General features: G+C 50.8%; 3 protein-coding genes across 5 annotated transcripts; 1 reads left to right on the top strand and 2 right to left on the bottom strand.

Moving 5' to 3' along the window:
* Positions 1-2,848: 2,848 nt before the first annotated feature.
* AAFC00_001465 (uncharacterized protein) lies at positions 2,849-6,569 on the top strand (the record flags this gene model as incomplete). Its single annotated transcript, XM_069340658.1, has 2 exons — positions 2,849-2,920; positions 2,973-6,569. The coding sequence occupies 2 exons, from the start codon at positions 2,849-2,851 to the stop codon at positions 6,567-6,569; spliced, it is 3,669 nt and encodes a 1,222-aa protein (XP_069204128.1).
* Positions 6,570-7,934: 1,365 nt separating this feature from the next.
* AAFC00_001464 (uncharacterized protein) lies at positions 7,935-9,618 on the bottom strand (the record flags this gene model as incomplete). Of its 2 annotated transcripts, none has more annotated exons than XM_069340656.1 (3): positions 7,935-8,057; positions 8,119-8,638; positions 8,693-9,618. In XM_069340656.1, 3 exons carry the CDS (start codon positions 9,616-9,618, stop codon positions 7,935-7,937), a joined length of 1,569 nt encoding a protein of 522 aa, XP_069204126.1. The 2 variants fall into 2 exon arrangements, with proteins under 2 accessions (XP_069204126.1, XP_069204127.1); XM_069340657.1 differs by having other exon boundaries at positions 8,693-9,600.
* A 1,614-nt stretch (positions 9,619-11,232) lies between these two features.
* Positions 11,233-15,222, bottom strand: AAFC00_001463 (uncharacterized protein; the record flags this gene model as incomplete). Of its 2 annotated transcripts, none has more annotated exons than XM_069340654.1 (2): positions 11,233-12,235; positions 12,290-15,222. In XM_069340654.1, the coding sequence occupies 2 exons, from the start codon at positions 15,220-15,222 to the stop codon at positions 11,233-11,235; spliced, it is 3,936 nt and encodes a 1,311-aa protein (XP_069204124.1). The 2 variants fall into 2 exon arrangements, with proteins under 2 accessions (XP_069204124.1, XP_069204125.1); XM_069340655.1 differs by having other exon boundaries at positions 12,290-15,150.
* Between the last annotated feature and the right edge of the window lie 1,304 nt (positions 15,223-16,526).

Here is a 16,526-nt window from a genome sequence, read left to right as displayed (position 1 = left end):
CACTCTGCACCCCGTCGATTCTTGCCCAGCAAGCGCCCCATGAAAGAGAGCCTCCGCAAGGACCCAAGTGTCGAAGATCCCGCCATCGAAATCACTAGACTGTCGGATCCATCTCCAGACTCTGCAGACTGCTCCCTCGTCGTGCCACGTCTCGACAAGTCTTTATCGACCTTGTCGTCAACATCGTCGACCGCTTGCACCCCACTGCCGACTACGACCTGGGTCCAGGGGATGTATGCTGTCATCGTGTCTTCTTGGCCGCGACTGCCGTGTAGTTGCGCAATCGCGCTCACGCGTTGGTGGAAAGCCTGTTGCTCGCACCATCTAGTCAGCATGACCGAACCCGCAAACATGGTCAGTCAAGTCATGTCTTTGCTCACCTTGTAACTCGCTCTCGCCTCGTCTGTCGCACACATGCTGTACAGATGCTGCATCGCCCGTCGGACCCGGTCACGCGTCTCCTCTTGACTCTCCAATCTAGCCGACTGGTCGGATTCCATGCACTTGAGGAAGCGCTCGTTACGGTATCGGTCCGTGAGCACACTCATGCGGCCGCACCAGTACTCCAACGGTTCTCCTGTCGTGACCTGAACACCATCGCTGCAGTTAGCTAGTTCCAAAGTCATTGTGGCAATGGCATCATTCTGTACTCGTTCGGGATGAAGTGCCAAAGGCGAAGGGCTGCTGTCCTCGCTGCATGGACTCAGTTCGTGATTTCGATCAAAGCTGTAGGTGACCTTGGTGCGTCTAGTCTGGCGAGCCCGAGAACTTAGCTTCTTCAAAGCACCGCCCTTCAACGGTGTCTGAGGCAGAGGTGGCGTCGGCGGTTGACGTGGCGTCAGAAGTTGATGCTGTTTGATACCTCCACCGTACGAAGGTCTCTTCATCGCCACAACATTATACGAGACGTCTGTCAAAACGAATGGAGAGAAGCGTGGCGTCACATCATTGGGTGTCGCTGGCTTTCCAAAGTTCCACTTCCTGGTTGGAGTGGACTGCCTTTGGTTTCGCACTCGAACAGCAGTGACTGGTGTTTGTGGAAGAGCTACGTTTCGGCTGCCCGACCACTCGGTCTTTCTGGGTGGTAGAGACGAGAGGAAAAGATCAGATTGGTCACCTTCGTATGGTTCAAATCCTAAGGATTTGACAGGGCTGTTGTCCAAGTTCTCTTTGAGAGCAGCCTTCCGAGGCGTGATGGATGCAGAAATATTCTCTGCACTCTTCGCAAGCAATGGCTCTCTGTTAGAAGGACGAATCTGCTTATAAGCCAGAGGCCTCAAGATGCTCTTTGTAGTAGAGGCAATACGCTGTCGACCATCCGCTTTCGGCGGAGTAGGGATCCTGGATGGCGGGAACATCATGTTTGATCGAGACTTGGGGGCAGGCGTGGTCAACTTGATCTTAGCGGGTACAGGCAGACTACTCAGAGTTCTGCTGCGAGGCAGCATATGACAGGAGTCTTCGCCAAGAGGCATATACGCACGATTTCTGTTCGACATGGTGTTCTCCTGCGGTGTAGGCAGTGCGGTAGTGAGACCAGGCGCTACCAGCTGTGTTGTCGAAGATTCATGGGTGCTGCCACCTACTCCATCTGAGGCAGTTGATAGGGTACTACTGTGTCTTGACGGAAGAGCAACGGCACTGGGCTGATGATGGGATCGATGCCGGTTGAAAGGGTTGTAATTCAAGTTGGCGAGAGAGTTCAACCTGCGCAGAGATCTCTTGGGCTCTCTATCTTTTTCTGAAAGCATGACCGTCGAAATGGCAGACTGGAGTTGACCTGCAGACTTTTGCGATTCATCTCGTCTGATAAAGTGACAAGTTCTGGGAGAGGATTGAATGTCGCAAGTGGAATGTGCGCCACCAATCTGGCAGCAGCAATGGACATTGATCTATTTCCAAAGCACAGAGTGCAAGAGCAATTGTAAGAGCAAGTGTAGATGCAAAGTGCAGGTGCAAGTGCAGGGTTGAAGCACAGGGGAAGCACGTTACATTGCCTGGAAGCATAGACATGCCTGCATTACACCACATGTTCGTGTACCATGTCGATGACAAGGGCCATAGAAATGCATCGCAAGAAGAACTCATAGAAGCTCTCCAGCCTCGCGTGTTTAGACTCCGGTGGACGATGTTGTCACAGCTGAGGCATATATGGTCGTATGCTCCGAAGGTTATTACTTACACACTGATCTGAAGGACTTCTCCCTTACTCCTGGCTAGCCAGCATCGACCATCGCGTTTCATAGAACACAAAGCGTGTGGTTTCGAGTCACTTGTATCCTGATTAAGGGTGCAGTATCAACCAACGTTAAGATGTAGGAGCATATCTACTTTCTGGAGCTGCTACTGAAGAATTTCATCAACATTTGTTCTAGTCAACCAAGTCGCCGATGGTGTGCAAGTCGTGACAGCGTTCAGCCAGTACTGATTAATGATGCCAATCATCTCGACATTTTGTGGCTTCTGCTTCATCATCGAAGACTGACATTGAAGCTGTGCGTAGGTAGCCAGGCGGTGCAACTGCTGCATTAGTCTCAACATGGGCCAGATTGGCATATTGGCTGACAATGTGTACAAAAGTGGGCGACATGGTCTGGCATACACGAATAATAAGGTAGTCATGTTAAGGTAAGGTACCTTTGGCTGGAGCATTTGATTAAGCGCAATTGATGTCTTGGAACCAATTATGTCCTAATCAGGGATAGAGAGCTGGACCCTGAATTTGTGCAACGCGTCGACGCGTCGTGAGTTTCGCGTCCCACTGGTATACCTACAATTAATCGCCCTTGTAAATGTTCATGCAAATCGATGTGAGGTATCTTGATATCTTAGTATCGCCGCCACCAAGATGGATGTATTCGAGAAGAGCTCGACGGTGGATCCTGAAGTTCGAGCTCACGTATACAGTCTGGTCTCTGCTGTATGTGTTATGTATAGTCAAGTAACGGATTGGTTTCTCACTGCTCTTACAGGTTGGCGGAAACAGTAACATCAACGATGGACAATATGTGCTCGGAGACGACGCCCTGGCTTGTCTGAGGGACATCTCGAGATGGATAAGACTCTACGACGACAAGACTCAACGCCACGATGTCAAGAGATGCCTGGCAGAAAGCAACCTGGTCAAGGGAGACTTACTGGAGATCCTCGCCCAATGGCCCGAGACTGGACAGACAAGTGCCCTCCGAGGCAAAATTGCAATCAAATGTCTGGATCTACTCAAGGATCTCACCTGGCCTATCACTTTAGAGGAGGACAAAGCCACGGTCAACCATCATCGTCATCTTCCCTTCCTTCAGCTTGCCCAAGTTGGCTACAAGCGCGCCGTCTTGCACCACGAGACCGCACCCATCCTGCGTACTGTCATCCGCATTGTCGTGCCAATTATATCCATGTCCAAGCCCGATAGGACGGCAAGGGACTGGCAGATCCTGAGTGCAGCTCTCTACTTCTTCCGCAACATCGCCATCATATCGCAACCGCAGAACCTACCGAGTCAAGGCGATGAGAATGAGGTCTCCCGTTCAACCACAATCGAGTCCTTTCACAACCAGCACGTCCTGCAGCTGATATTAACCATCGCATCAAGTATCAACGAGGAGTTCCCGCTTCAAGATGTCGTCATTCTCGAGATTCTCTTCCAGCTGCTAAAGGGCATCGATCCCAAGCAGTTATTCAAGGAGAGGAAGGACGTCGACCAGGACAGAGCCAAAGCTTTCAGAGCATTGGTGAGCAAAGAGAAGGCCATGATGGCTTCATACCAGAAGAACGCCCCGAGCAGGCACCATAGATTTGGCAGCATGATATGGCTCAAGCGACCCGACCAGAAGATGACCACATTGAGTGGCCAGAAAGTCATCTCGGAAGAGGCGAACATGCTCGATACTATCGACAAAAGCAAGTCCTGGAACAAACCAAGAGTTCGCTCCAGACAGACCGAGGCCATCGACGAGACCAACGACTTCGCCGCCACTGTCCACATCGAAGGCTCTACTCACACCATCTTACGCACCTTTGTCGAAGACTTTCTGGATTCGTCATTCAACCCGTTGTTCAACAGCCTGCGCCGGGCCGTTTCCTCGGAATCTGATCGTGTCCTGGCCTACAATGCGCGCCAGTACTACTACCTGATGGGCTGGTTCCTGCAGGCCGAAAGAGCGAGACAAGAGTTGGTGAAGAAAGAAAAAGCGAATCAGCCTGCTTCGGCGCCATCTGCAGAAGAGGACTCGCCCTTTGCCTACATTGCCGCTGTCATGACACAGGAAAACTTTGTTCTGCTCAACCGCAAGATGCAACAGAGTCTGGACGATAAGGAGTGGTCGGATCTCCATGCTTGTATACACGCCTTTACCGAGATCTTACATACCGTTGCTGCAATGTCAGAGTCATCGAGCGAAGACGATCAAGAGATTGCTGAGAACATCCAGTCTCGCATCTTTTACGAGGAAACCACTCACGATCTTGTCATTTCCATCCTCAAGAACTATAAAGAACAAGGCTTCCGCTATCTCGATTCATGTACGGAGCTTGCTCATGTCTTCACTCGCATGCTCGAGCGATACAGCAAACAGAACGTCGATCTGCAGGTCAGGTCCAAACGAAGAGCTAGAAAGAAGAGAAAAGACGCCGCACAAGCCCGAGGCGAGGAGGATCAAGCAGAAAACTCAGAGGCCGAAGACGAAGTGGAAGCACACCGTACAGTCAGCGAGCGGAAGTTCGACTTCAGCCGTCTCGCAGCGAAGTTCATGACGGAGCCTTGCATCGCTACATTTGTCCGTTTTACTCAGTACTATCTCGACCTTGACGAGGACCAGCTAAAGCGCGCCCATCGATTCTTCTATCGTTGTGCCTTCAAGATGGAACGCATAATCCTCCTTTATCGCGTCGACATTCTGCACCTGTTCCAACGTATGATCAAGGGTCCGGAAGGTCTGCGCAAAGACAGCCCTCACTTCAAGGATTGGGAAGAATTGGTGAGGCAGATTTTTCGCAGATGCATAAAGAAACTCGAAGAGCGTCGGGAACTCATGGTCGAGATGCTCTTTACCAAGATGCCCCAGACTCTGTTCTACCTGGAGCATGGTTATGATTACGTCGGAGAGAAACGTGCCCCTAGACCACCCGCTGAGCTGGTGGTGAAGCCGGGCATGACCAAGGAAGAAGAAATTGGCGTCGCCGTCGGTGTGCTTGTCAATCAAGGTAAACTTGACGACATTGCGTGGATCAAAAAGGTGCTCGGAGATGCCGCGGATGAACGAGCTGCCTGGGAGGATCAGCATGCTGCGCAGATGAGCATTGAGGATCACGCCGGCCCTGAGGATAGGACTGCTACCGATGAGCCCCAGGAAGACTCGGCAAAGCCAACGGAAGACCAGAAGCACCCCCCAAATCAGCCATCACCGGAGAAAGAGGCTTTGAGCGTGCCTTCCATCGTCGTCAAACCCGAAGGCGACGAGCGAAAAACCGCTCTCTACAAAGACAAGTTCCTTCGTTTGTTCTTAGTGCTTCTCCAGATCGAGCGCATGGGAGCAAGAGATGACCCCGAGGCCTCTTGGGTGATTCCCTCGGCGTTGACTTCGACAGATCTCCGCACAAATCTCGACTTGATCAAGAAGCTCGAATTCGATCTCCCAACCTTCGAGGAGGGCGTGACGCCCGAAAGTTTACTACGGAATAAAGCCGCTGCAGGTCTCCACGCACGCGCCGACAGAGGCTCCGCCTCACGCGATGCATCCCGTGCAAACACAGTCGACCGAGACAGCGACGACGGCGTGGGATTGTCCGACATCGACGAGCTCGACGAGCGCTATGCGCCAGGTGGACCGACTGCGCGTCCAGCGGCGGCAGAAAGACCCAACAAGCCCACGCGAAAACGAAGATTACGCAAAGCAGCCGATGAGGTGGCAGACGAAGAAGAGAGCCAGCGCAAAGCAGAAGAGAAAAGAAAGAGAGAAAGGGAAAAGGACGCAAAGATCAAGTCTACGCTACGAGTCACGGATTCGGATGACGAAGACGACCAAGGAAGAGACAAGGAGTTTTTCAGGCTCGAGGAACAGCGTCGCGGCAGGATGAAGGGCGTGATTCGTAACGAGCTCCTCAAAATCGTCGACGAGCAGGAGAAGGCAGACAGTGCAAAGAGGGCCAGCAAAGGACGAAAGAGGAAAAGCGACGTGTCCGAAGCGGCCACGAATAAGGCGGCTAAGACCAAGAAGAGAAAGACGACAGTCGACGACGACTCAGAAGATCAGGACAACGATATTTCCATGACAAGCGACAACGACGACTCGGAAGACGAAGAACCCCCCACAATCATCAGCAGCCGCGAATCGTCCTCGGAAGCAGAAAGCGTCGCCTCAGACCACTCCGCCGCCCCTCGAATTGCGAACAAACCCGACAGCCACACGAGCAAACCACGCTCGGAAACATCAGCGAACAGGGTTCCCTCCCCTGCTCCAATCACTCTCGACGAAGACGACGAAGACGATGTAGTCCTCCTCGCAAAACCCACCGCAAGACGCACAGCCGCCAGAGGTCCGTTCATAGTCGACAGCGATTCCGAGTCAGAGTGATTGTCCTTTTTTGCGTATACAAAAGCACACACACGGCTAGGCATCTATTATTCTTCGCCTAAGCTTTCTCAGGATAGCATGATGTGCTTGTTCACGACAGCGCGGCGTCTTCGGTATGTCTTTGTAGGCGATCAATCAGTCGTTTAGTGTCGGCATGGTAGTACAATCTGCGTCTCTAGCTGGCGATGATGATACGGTATATGGATCTTTCACAAACGAAATGAGTATACATTATCCCTCGATCATATCCCCGCCCCTACTAAACTCTGCTCCTAAACGTCCTCCTCTACAAGACCTTGAACTAGATTCCCTCGCGATACCAGAACGGGCGATTCACATGAAATGCAGTATCGACGACGACCACAGAAAGCGCAAACAGGAAGACGGACAGGATTCGTCTGCAAATACTTCCTGGCAGATTCACTCCCATGGAGATTCGCTTCCAGGTAGAGGACAAGACATAACAAGACAAGACAAGACAAGACAAGCAGATTTCCAAGCGTATATGCCTGTATGCTTATAAGCTTATCAGCCTATAAGCTTAATGTCCACGGAGCTTATAAGACCATAGTATAGGGCTATCGTACAAGTCACAGGGCTGTCCTGGGTATATGCAGGTGCAGGTGCAGATGCAGACTGCTGTGGTCGAGACGCAGGAGCAGGGACGGAGAGATGGCAGGGACGGATCCAGACAGACAAGGTGCAAAAGCAGGGACGTCCGGACGATCCAGTGGGGCTGCATCTTCAGTACAGTACGTCTGCATGCATGTGCGTCTGCAAGGTCTTGTACTTCTGTTTCTTACTGCGTGCGTGAGGGATTGGGCCTTGCTGTGTTGTTCCTTATCCTTGGCGGATGGCGGCTCTTATTGTACATACATGGCTCTCATTGTACGTGACACACAGCGCGAACCAGGCTGTTGGTGTAGCAGACGTGTGTCTTGTTCCATAGTCATTGGTGAAAGCAGCAGCGATAAGGCGGAACAGTGGTTGGAACAAGGGTTGTTAGTATATGCGTACTGTATATATACTGGGTAGCTAACAAGGGGGGAGATATCCAGGGAAGAACAAGAAGCTGTTGGACGAACAAATAAATAAACAAACAAATAAATTCCAGAGGCTTTTTCTTTTTTCTAGTTCATGATGAGAGAATCCAGAAAGTCATAAAAATCTAAAATAGATGCCCTTTCGTGAGCCCATGGAACGACAACACGAAACAACAAGCGAACATCCTCAAGACGTAGAAGGATGAGGGGTAAAACCGGGGAATAGTAGCAATCATCCGGTGTGGTGACACACACTCACACCTCACACGCAGCACACACCAACGCCATTTGAATCACGGGTCGAAGGTCTTGTCTGCTCCTCTCAAATGCGTAAGCTGTCAGCAGCCTCGACTGCATTGGAAGCTTCGTCATCGTGCAGACCAAACATGGATTCCACCATCTCGCCGCCACGGTTGGCGAGCACAGAAAGAAGCGAATCGCTCAACTACACCAAAAAAGGTCAGATCTGTTTGCTGGTTGATCAAAACGAACGGAAAGCAACTTACTCCGTGAGTCTTCTCGTTGCATCCTTGCAGGTAGATACCCGAGTCCTTCGCCACGGCGTTGTCGCCGAACTTGACGCGGTAATCTCTGCCAACCGACCAGCGCTGGCCAGCTACATCACCGCCGGGCATGAGGTGTCTCACATTCTTGAGGATATCCTCGTGAACGTCACGCTCGTAGCCAGCGGCGACCATGACGAGATCGACGTCGAGCGTCTCCTCGACGGGACCCCTGCTGGCTCTGTACTTGTTTGTGTCGTTGCGAATGTGGAGGCGGATGCGACTGTCAGCCAGGTCGGTCACTCTCTCGACAGTGCGGTGGTTGAGCAGTCTTTGTGGCCACTCCTCCTCGTTCTCGTACTTCAGGCGCTGGGTGTAAAGCTGAGTGTAGATGTGCTCGATAAGCTCGATTCTCACGACACCGTAGTTGGTGGCCTTGTCCAAAGCAATGGCGGCAGAACGGACTTCGGGGTCCTGGGAATAAATGTCGTCTACACGATCCGGGTCGAAGATCTCGTTGACACTGCACGTTGGTCAGCAAGAGCCGCTTCAAAAGGAAGATCAAGTCATGGCTTACAAAGGGGAATCGTCACTGGGTCTCAGGGCAGCACCCTTGATAAGCAGAACTGATTGCGAGTTAGGAAACTGCTCGGTAATGTTGTTGAAGATCTCGGCAGCACTCTGGCCACCACCAATCACAGCGATCCTCAAGGGTTGGTTCTTGTCAGGGAAGATGCGAGAAGAGACAGTCCAGTACTGAGACGAGTGGATTACTCGGGGATGGTTCTGGGGCAGAGTCTTGGGTATCTTCGGTCTGCCACCAACAGCGACTACGACATTCTTCGCGCGGCGCTGGCTGAGCTCGCGGGTGACAATATTCCTGGAAATCACAGTGAAGCTCGACACCGCTCTGGAGCCCTTTGCGGTCTCGTCGGCTCTAACATCAACGACCTCCTCGCCATATGAAACCACATCCTCGAAATAGCCAGCAGCCCATCTCATGTAGTCCTCGTACTCAACGCGCCTTGGTAGGAAGGTGCTCAAGTTCGTGAACTGCACAAGACGGTTGTTCTGGAACAGGTAGTTGATGAATGTGAACTCGCTGCGAGGGTTCCTGAAGGTAGCGAGATCTTTCATGAAAGAAATCTGCATCTTCGCGCCAGGAATCTGCATGCCCGCATGCCAGGCAAACCGTGGCTGGCGCTCAAGGAAAGCAACCTTGGGGTTGGGCGTCTTGAGCTCAGGGCCGTTGCTCGTTATCTGAGCCTCCAAAGCATCATGGAGAGCAACTGCGATTGCCAGAGAAGCTGGGCCGAATCCAATGCACACCAGGTCGTGGACTTCCAACTGAGGCGTACGACGCAGCAGACATCTTTGTCTGGACATGGCACCTTCGGCGCCTCCTACACCTGCGTAGTCGCTTGTGCCGTTGCTTGTCCAAGCATTCACTTGTGGGGAGTCTGGGTGTTCCGCGTGAGGAGACATGATTACCTTAATGCACATGCACTACTGTATGTTTGATAGCAGTTTGTCTCAAGTATTTGCTGTCTGTTGCGCACGTCATCAGTGGGCTGCGAAGGAGCGATTGCAATGACCTTATCATCTTGTACAGTACAGTACAGTATATATGCGATTCAGAAGGAAAATGGTGCCATAGACCCGGCTCCGTACCTTTGTGCTAGTATGCGAGATCAACACGCGTGGTGGACCAATCAGTACCTTCACTGTATGCCTAGGCAAAGGTTTCAGTGAGTCGAGCTCTCTACGTCAACACACCCCGCAAATGGCAGTCAAGGTAATGACGGCAGAGACCTGAGTCTGCAGTATGCAGACAAAGTGATTGGTGCGATTGCTGAATTCCAAATTTGCCCGAGTATTTCCAACGCCCGAATGTGCGACTCAGGTAGCCTGCAGTCAGGAACTTGTACCTGTTCAAAGTATGTTGTACGACGACGATAGACGGACTGACAGATGTACCAAGATGGATGGAGGGGCAATCGAAAGCTTAGCAGTTGGGAAACATCTAGAGGTCCAAGTCAAATGCGACTGGGCATGCCCGAGTCTTTAGCTCTTTTTTACTCTATTACTGCCTCGGAACTAGTCTTCACAATCGCGTGATTACATTTCTCACTCGTCGTAAGCTCGGGAGTGATATGAGCGGTCACCAATCGTTTGGCTATGAACATGTAACAGCTACGCCGTCAGTGCGCCTTGGTGGGTTGCTGGTAGTTGACTTTTAGTCCATGAAAAAAAAATCTAATCAGATGCGATGAAATCAGGCGAAGCGGAAGGTGATGACGAGAGATCTTCAGCAAAAGTCTGAAGCACGGACATGCGGTGCTCTGTATCAATACTGGGCGTGGCCCCTTGCGACTACATGTAGCGACCCGCTCGAGCTGCCGAGACGAGAGAAGCAGCTTTGAGTCAAAAAAAAGTTATCAATCAACGATCAAAATTATAATCTGATCCGCAGGGCTCCACAATCATCGTTCCGTAGCAAGCCGACATGCCTCCGTCGCGATCACGGAGACTCCCTGTTACTCTAGTACCATGCACGCGACAGGCACGGTCGCTCTCTGTGCTCTACCACTCGAGTGCTACTGCACACCTTGCTTGGATCACGGTGAAACTTTGAAAGATCGCCAGCATGTCTTCAACGTGGCTGGCGCATCAGGTCAGACTATCACCTGCAGCACAAACGATCCATCTGCAGAAAATTTGCCGTGGGCAAGACCTCTTACTTAATCGTGCATACGACCTCGGGCGCCGCATGCAGCCATACAGTCAAGTACTGACGCCACTTTTCATTCACTCGCATAGTGCAGTACGTGACTATTTCTTGTACTGTAGATGCCTGATCTTGATCTGTTTACGTTCGCATATTCGGAGTCACTAGATACACCCGTCTGCCTTGTTTGTAGGTCATATGAACACGAGACGCTAGGGCTCTGGTGACAGCAATAGGCTGCATACAGATTGCCATTGTTTAGTGAAGCACTTCGCATTCAGTAGCAGATTGAACACAACCCTTTTCTCCAGTCACTAGTCGAACATTATTGCTTTTTCCTGAACGCCTTGCTTTACTAAACAAAAATAATTCCCACCATCTGATTAAATTCACGACAGCGTTTGCGTTTTTACCAGGCTCGCATATAGTCCGCCTGCAGCTACTAGCTGATCATGTGTGCCGACTTCCTGGACTTCTCCATCATCGAATACGTAGATTCTGGTAGCATTTTGGATCGTCGAAAGACGATGCGCTACCACAATTGTCGTCCTTCCTTCAGCGGCGCCGTCCACGGCCTTCTTGATGTGCTGTTCACTGTGAGCGTCTAGCGCAGATGTATACTCATCAAGCAGCAACACCTGTGGCGACCTAATCAAGGCTCTTGCCACTGCGACGCGCTGCCGCTGACCGCCAGAGAGCTTAGATCCGTTTGTGCCACATTCTGTATTGTAAGCTTCTGGTAAACTCATGATGAAATCGTGGATCCCACATCGTTTGCAGACTTCTATAATCTTGTCATCGGTGACTTGCTGGCCTGGGGCAGCACCAAGACCGATGTTGTATGATATAGAACCCGGAAACAAGTCTGGTTCTTGGGGTACTAGTCCCAGACGACTTCTATGCCACTCAACGGGGACTTTACGAATGTCTTCTCCGTCGACTTTGACTGTGCCGAAAGTGGGATCGTAGAAGCGCTGAAGAAGCGATATTATGGTGGATTTGCCAGCACCACTAGGGCCAACAAATGCAATAAATTCGCCTGGCTTGATTGCTATGTTGAGATTCTTGACAGCTGGCGCGTTAGGCTTCGATGGATAGCATAGACTGACATCCACCAAGTCGATCTGACCATTACAGACAGCAAGAGTTTTTCCGGACTTAGTTGACGAATCAAGAGTTGATATGGAATCGCTAGTCTTGTTATTCGTATCAATGATCGTGGGCTTCTGGTCGTGCAGAGCGAAGACGTTCCGCGCCGCGACACCAGCTCGCGACATCTCGGGTGATAGACTGAACACCTGTCCAGCACTTTGAGCTGAGAATAGAAGAGCTGGTAGAACAATAAAGAACTGAAGTTGGCCGTAAGTGCCTTCACGAACTTGGCGTGCACCCCTGAGTCTTGTCAGCAAAGGATGAACATATCTGGGCACATCAGAGGTTACTCACCACCAGTAGGCAAGTGCATAGACGAAGTAGGTTATGGAGAAGGACAAGGCCAGTAACGTGTTTGCAATGAATGTGAAACGAATGCCATGGTCGTATGGCTTCTTGATCGCCGCTGCATAAGCCTCGTACGTTCCGCGCTCTCTGCCAATCGCTGCAATCGTTCTGATCGCGCGGCATGCTTCAGCGGCAATCGATGCAGCATCGTTGTAAGCTGACCTGTGTCTAGCTTCTGACAGCGCAAGAACGCGTAGCCTGACATAGCCGGCAAGCACCATGACCGGAACAGCGGCGAGAAGCACAATAGCAATCTTCCACGCGACCACATGAGCTAGGATCATGCCACCAATGACAGACGTGGCGACAGTGAATATGGTTCCAAGCGCAACGCCTGAAAGACAACTCAGTTGTCCAGCATCAGAACTGAGACTAGTCATCAGCGAAGATGCGGATTGTCCCGTGAACCACTGCATATCTTGTCGCAGAATGCTTCTCAGTGAGATATTCTGAACCTTCGCAACGAAGTGTGCCGACACTACACCAAAAGCACACCCACTCAATGAGTAGGATACAAGTGCGATCAATGAGAGGACGAAAAAAAGCAGGCAAAAAAAGTCCGCGCGATCTCTGAAGTTTTGGCTTTGGATGTCTCCATTGAGCAGTGTCACAAGATTGCCGAATATGATTGCCTCGCCCAGTATGATTCCACCTGAGACAAGCGAGCCTATCAGGCCTGCATACACCAATAGCGAATCAGATCTTGCGAGCTTCAAGCATCTTCCCAATAGATAGAAGAATCCAGATCTGGTCTCGCTTTGGTTTTCTGCTTGCCGAAGCGGGGTGTATTTCTCTTCTACAGAGCTCAGCTTCTGTTTCTCTCCAGGTGTTACCGTATCGCGTGAAAGACGTTCTGACACCTCGTCCTCCGACTCGTCTGATGAGGTCTCACCAAGGCGCTGAGCATGTACAAGATTCTTATAGGCACCGTCGAGCCCAATCAGATAGTCGTGACTTCCTTGTTCAATCACTTGTCCGGCGCCCATCAACACGATTTTCTTCGAATCCATGACTGTCGAGAGTCGATGCGCTACCATAACGACTGTGGTGCCATTTGCAGCTGCCCTGCGAACGGAATCCATAACGAGGCGTTCACTGGTAGCATCCAAGGCAGATGTTGGTTCGTCCAGCAGGAGTATAGAAGGCTTTTTTACAAGCGCGCGTGCCAGACATATACGTTGTCTTTGGCCGCCCGAGAGTTGGGCATTTCCACCTAACCCAATTTGTGTGTGCATTCCCTCCGGGAGATACTCAACGAAGTCCAGGTTTGCAGCCTCTGCAGCTTCATTGCACAACTCTTCGACCTGGTTCGTGGTCAAGGAAGAATCATTGAGGCCATGTCGGATATTGTCGAGCACCGAGCCTGAGAAGATTACGGATTCCTGGTCGACCAAGGAAATATAATTTCTCAGACCCGTAATGTTGAAGTCACATATGTCGTGACCGCCAATGGTTATCTTACCCGACGACACGTCGTATAACCTGAGGAGGAGTGAAACAAATGTGCTCTTGCCGGAACCACTGGGACCTACAATAGCATTCATCGCCCCACCTTCCAGTGTAAGATCCAGACTTTCAAGAGCTCGCACAGCAGTCCTGGCAGGATAGGCAAATGAAACGCTATTAAAGCATATATCTGAGTGCATAGTATTTTCATCCGGTGTACTGCCTTGGGTCGAGTAGACATCTATGTCAGGTTGCGGCCGATCCAGTATCGCGAAGATCTTCTCTCCGGAAGCGGCCGCAGTTGCAAAGACACCCAAAAAGGGGCCAAACTGTCCGACCACGAATGCCGCGTCAAGGATGAGGAAGACAACTGCGTAGATTGTTCCGGCATTATGGGCTTCAGTCGCGATCGCAATATTGGACCCTTCCCAGAATGCCAAAGCATTAGCAGCATATGCAACGAAATAGACACAACCAAGCATGATCGCGCCTGCCATGGACTTTCGTATCGCAAAACGAGCAGCAAGACGCAGCAGACGACTATGTTCATCACTCAAGCGATCAGCCATGCCAAATGCTTGGACGACTCGGACCGCGTCGATGGAACCCTCGGCAATTCTGGCAGCTGATTCTGTGTACTCCGACGCTGCTCTGGCGTATTTGGCCACTCTAGAGGAGCCGACAACAACGATCGTGATCATGAGTGGAATGACAGCAGCAAGAAGGATTCCAGTCAATTTTGCATTCAGAATGAATCCAACAACGAAAGCCGCAACGAAATAGCTGATGGATTGAATGAAAATGCCGACTTTCTCTGAAGTACCGATCTGGATCAATTCGATCTTCTCGGTGAGTAAATTTGTCACATCTGGGTTCTCGACATCGAAAAAAGCCTGATCCAAACCCAGGAGTCGTTGAACCAGCATCTCACGCAACTTCCTGGAAAGTCTCTCTCCAGTCAACCCCCAACAGATTGTATACCCAGCCGTTACTGCGAAGTAGCCAACAGCCACCCCCATAAGTTGTACAAGAGCCGTGTGAAGTTCGTGTTCCGAGGGAGGAAAAGAATTGATGATCTTTTCGAAAATAAGACCGATGATTGGCAGTGGCACACCAGCTGCAATCGCGAAGAGAATGCCAGCGAGGAGTGTTAGGCGCTCGCTGGCACTCTTGAGCGGCCAGAAGAGTGAAAGATAGGATACTTTGAAAGGATTTTTGCCACAGATCTGTCGAACGCACTTCCGAGATATCGCAACAAATTCCGTACGCCATGGCGGAGACGCTGTCTGCGCGTTGTTAAGGGTTTGAAGTTCGATGTCCGTATTCCTATCCACATTTCTCTCGACGCTTCTTGACCTCATCCTGCTACATTCGTAAGTCTGAGAAGGCCCTCTGCCTTCTCTTCCAGCATCGTGGCGAACATCCTTTCGCATACTTCTGGACTTGACTAGAAGTCAGGTGTAGTCGAGACAGCGTGTGTTGCAATGCACAGGTCTGCCGTTGGAGGGCGAGATATCACGACGGCGCTGATCTCTAAGAATGTATTGTCGTCATTCCGTATTTTGACACGCTGAGAAGCTCAGAAGCAATTGGACAAATACGTTTCACGAGTGAATCAAGGAAATCATCATTTTTCTCATAGGAAAGACTCATGAGATGGTGTCACGTGTAGGTAGCACACCAGCGTAGTACATGAGAAGGACTTCGCACTGTTGACGCCTAAGTAAGATCTCCATCTGATTACCCACATCGTGGTACACCGTAAGAAAGCGTATTACACAATTTTTCGAGAACTTCAAATTAGTGACGCGGCTGGCAGAACTTAGCTTCGAAGCATCTTCACTTCGCGCGTACGATCGTCGCACGTTGCTGATTGAGGAGATCCACGGCACGGCACTCCTGACATCGATATCCTGTGACGTGTGGTAACTATCCATTTCAGACATGAGTGGAGGTTATACATTTTTACAGAGAAGGCCGTTATACGGTACGTCTACCTCAGCCATGACTATCCAGCGGTACCTGAGTGTTTGAATGGGGCAAAAGATTGACGATGTTACGAGTGCACTCTGCCGAGACTTGCGATCCACTACTAATATCTGATTAGATTAGCCGTTGTCGGAGCGCGTCAAGAGCGCTGCGGATCAGATTAGATGTCCCGATATCGCGTTTCATATGCAATCTCTCACTAGCGCATTACCGAAGAAAAATCAGATTAGATTACCCAATGACGGAAACACTCTACACTGGACCCGCGAACGAGGAAGGTCAAAATGTCGGTGCAACGCAAGATGATCTGCATGGGCGATGTGTCATAAGTCAGGTGTCGCTGTGCAACATCAAACCTTCGTCGAGACTTCTGGATCAGAGAGAGACTATTATATTCGACCTCGGAGATCTTTACATATGATCAGTGGCATACTGGGCCACCACGTGGATGAGAGGAGCTCTTTTGCACTGGGGAGTGTGCCTTTAACTAGTCCCGACCTCCACTAAGGGTTAGCTGGCATACGTAGAAGATGCTCCAATTCTTAGCGTGTGACCCTTTGATGTATGACTGTGACCATTATGATTTGGAAGGACCACAAAGCGCATTGAAGCGCCGCGCTGAATACGCCTACACGTGTCGTACTAGATGGGGGTGTTTGACAATCTTTTTGGATGATCAGTATTTCCTGCGATGCTACGGGAAAACGTGCTTCGCTGCAAAATCGCGTATTTGTGGCTGCTCAGGTCA

The sequence above is a fragment of the Neodothiora populina genome, assembly GCF_041146345.1.
Source record: "Neodothiora populina strain CPC 39397 chromosome Unknown canker_contig_12, whole genome shotgun sequence".
Lineage (NCBI taxonomy): Eukaryota > Fungi > Ascomycota > Dothideomycetes > Dothideales > Dothioraceae > Neodothiora > Neodothiora populina.
The sequence above is the reverse complement of the archived record's forward strand: the minus strand, read 5'-3'. Positions and strand labels throughout refer to the sequence as shown.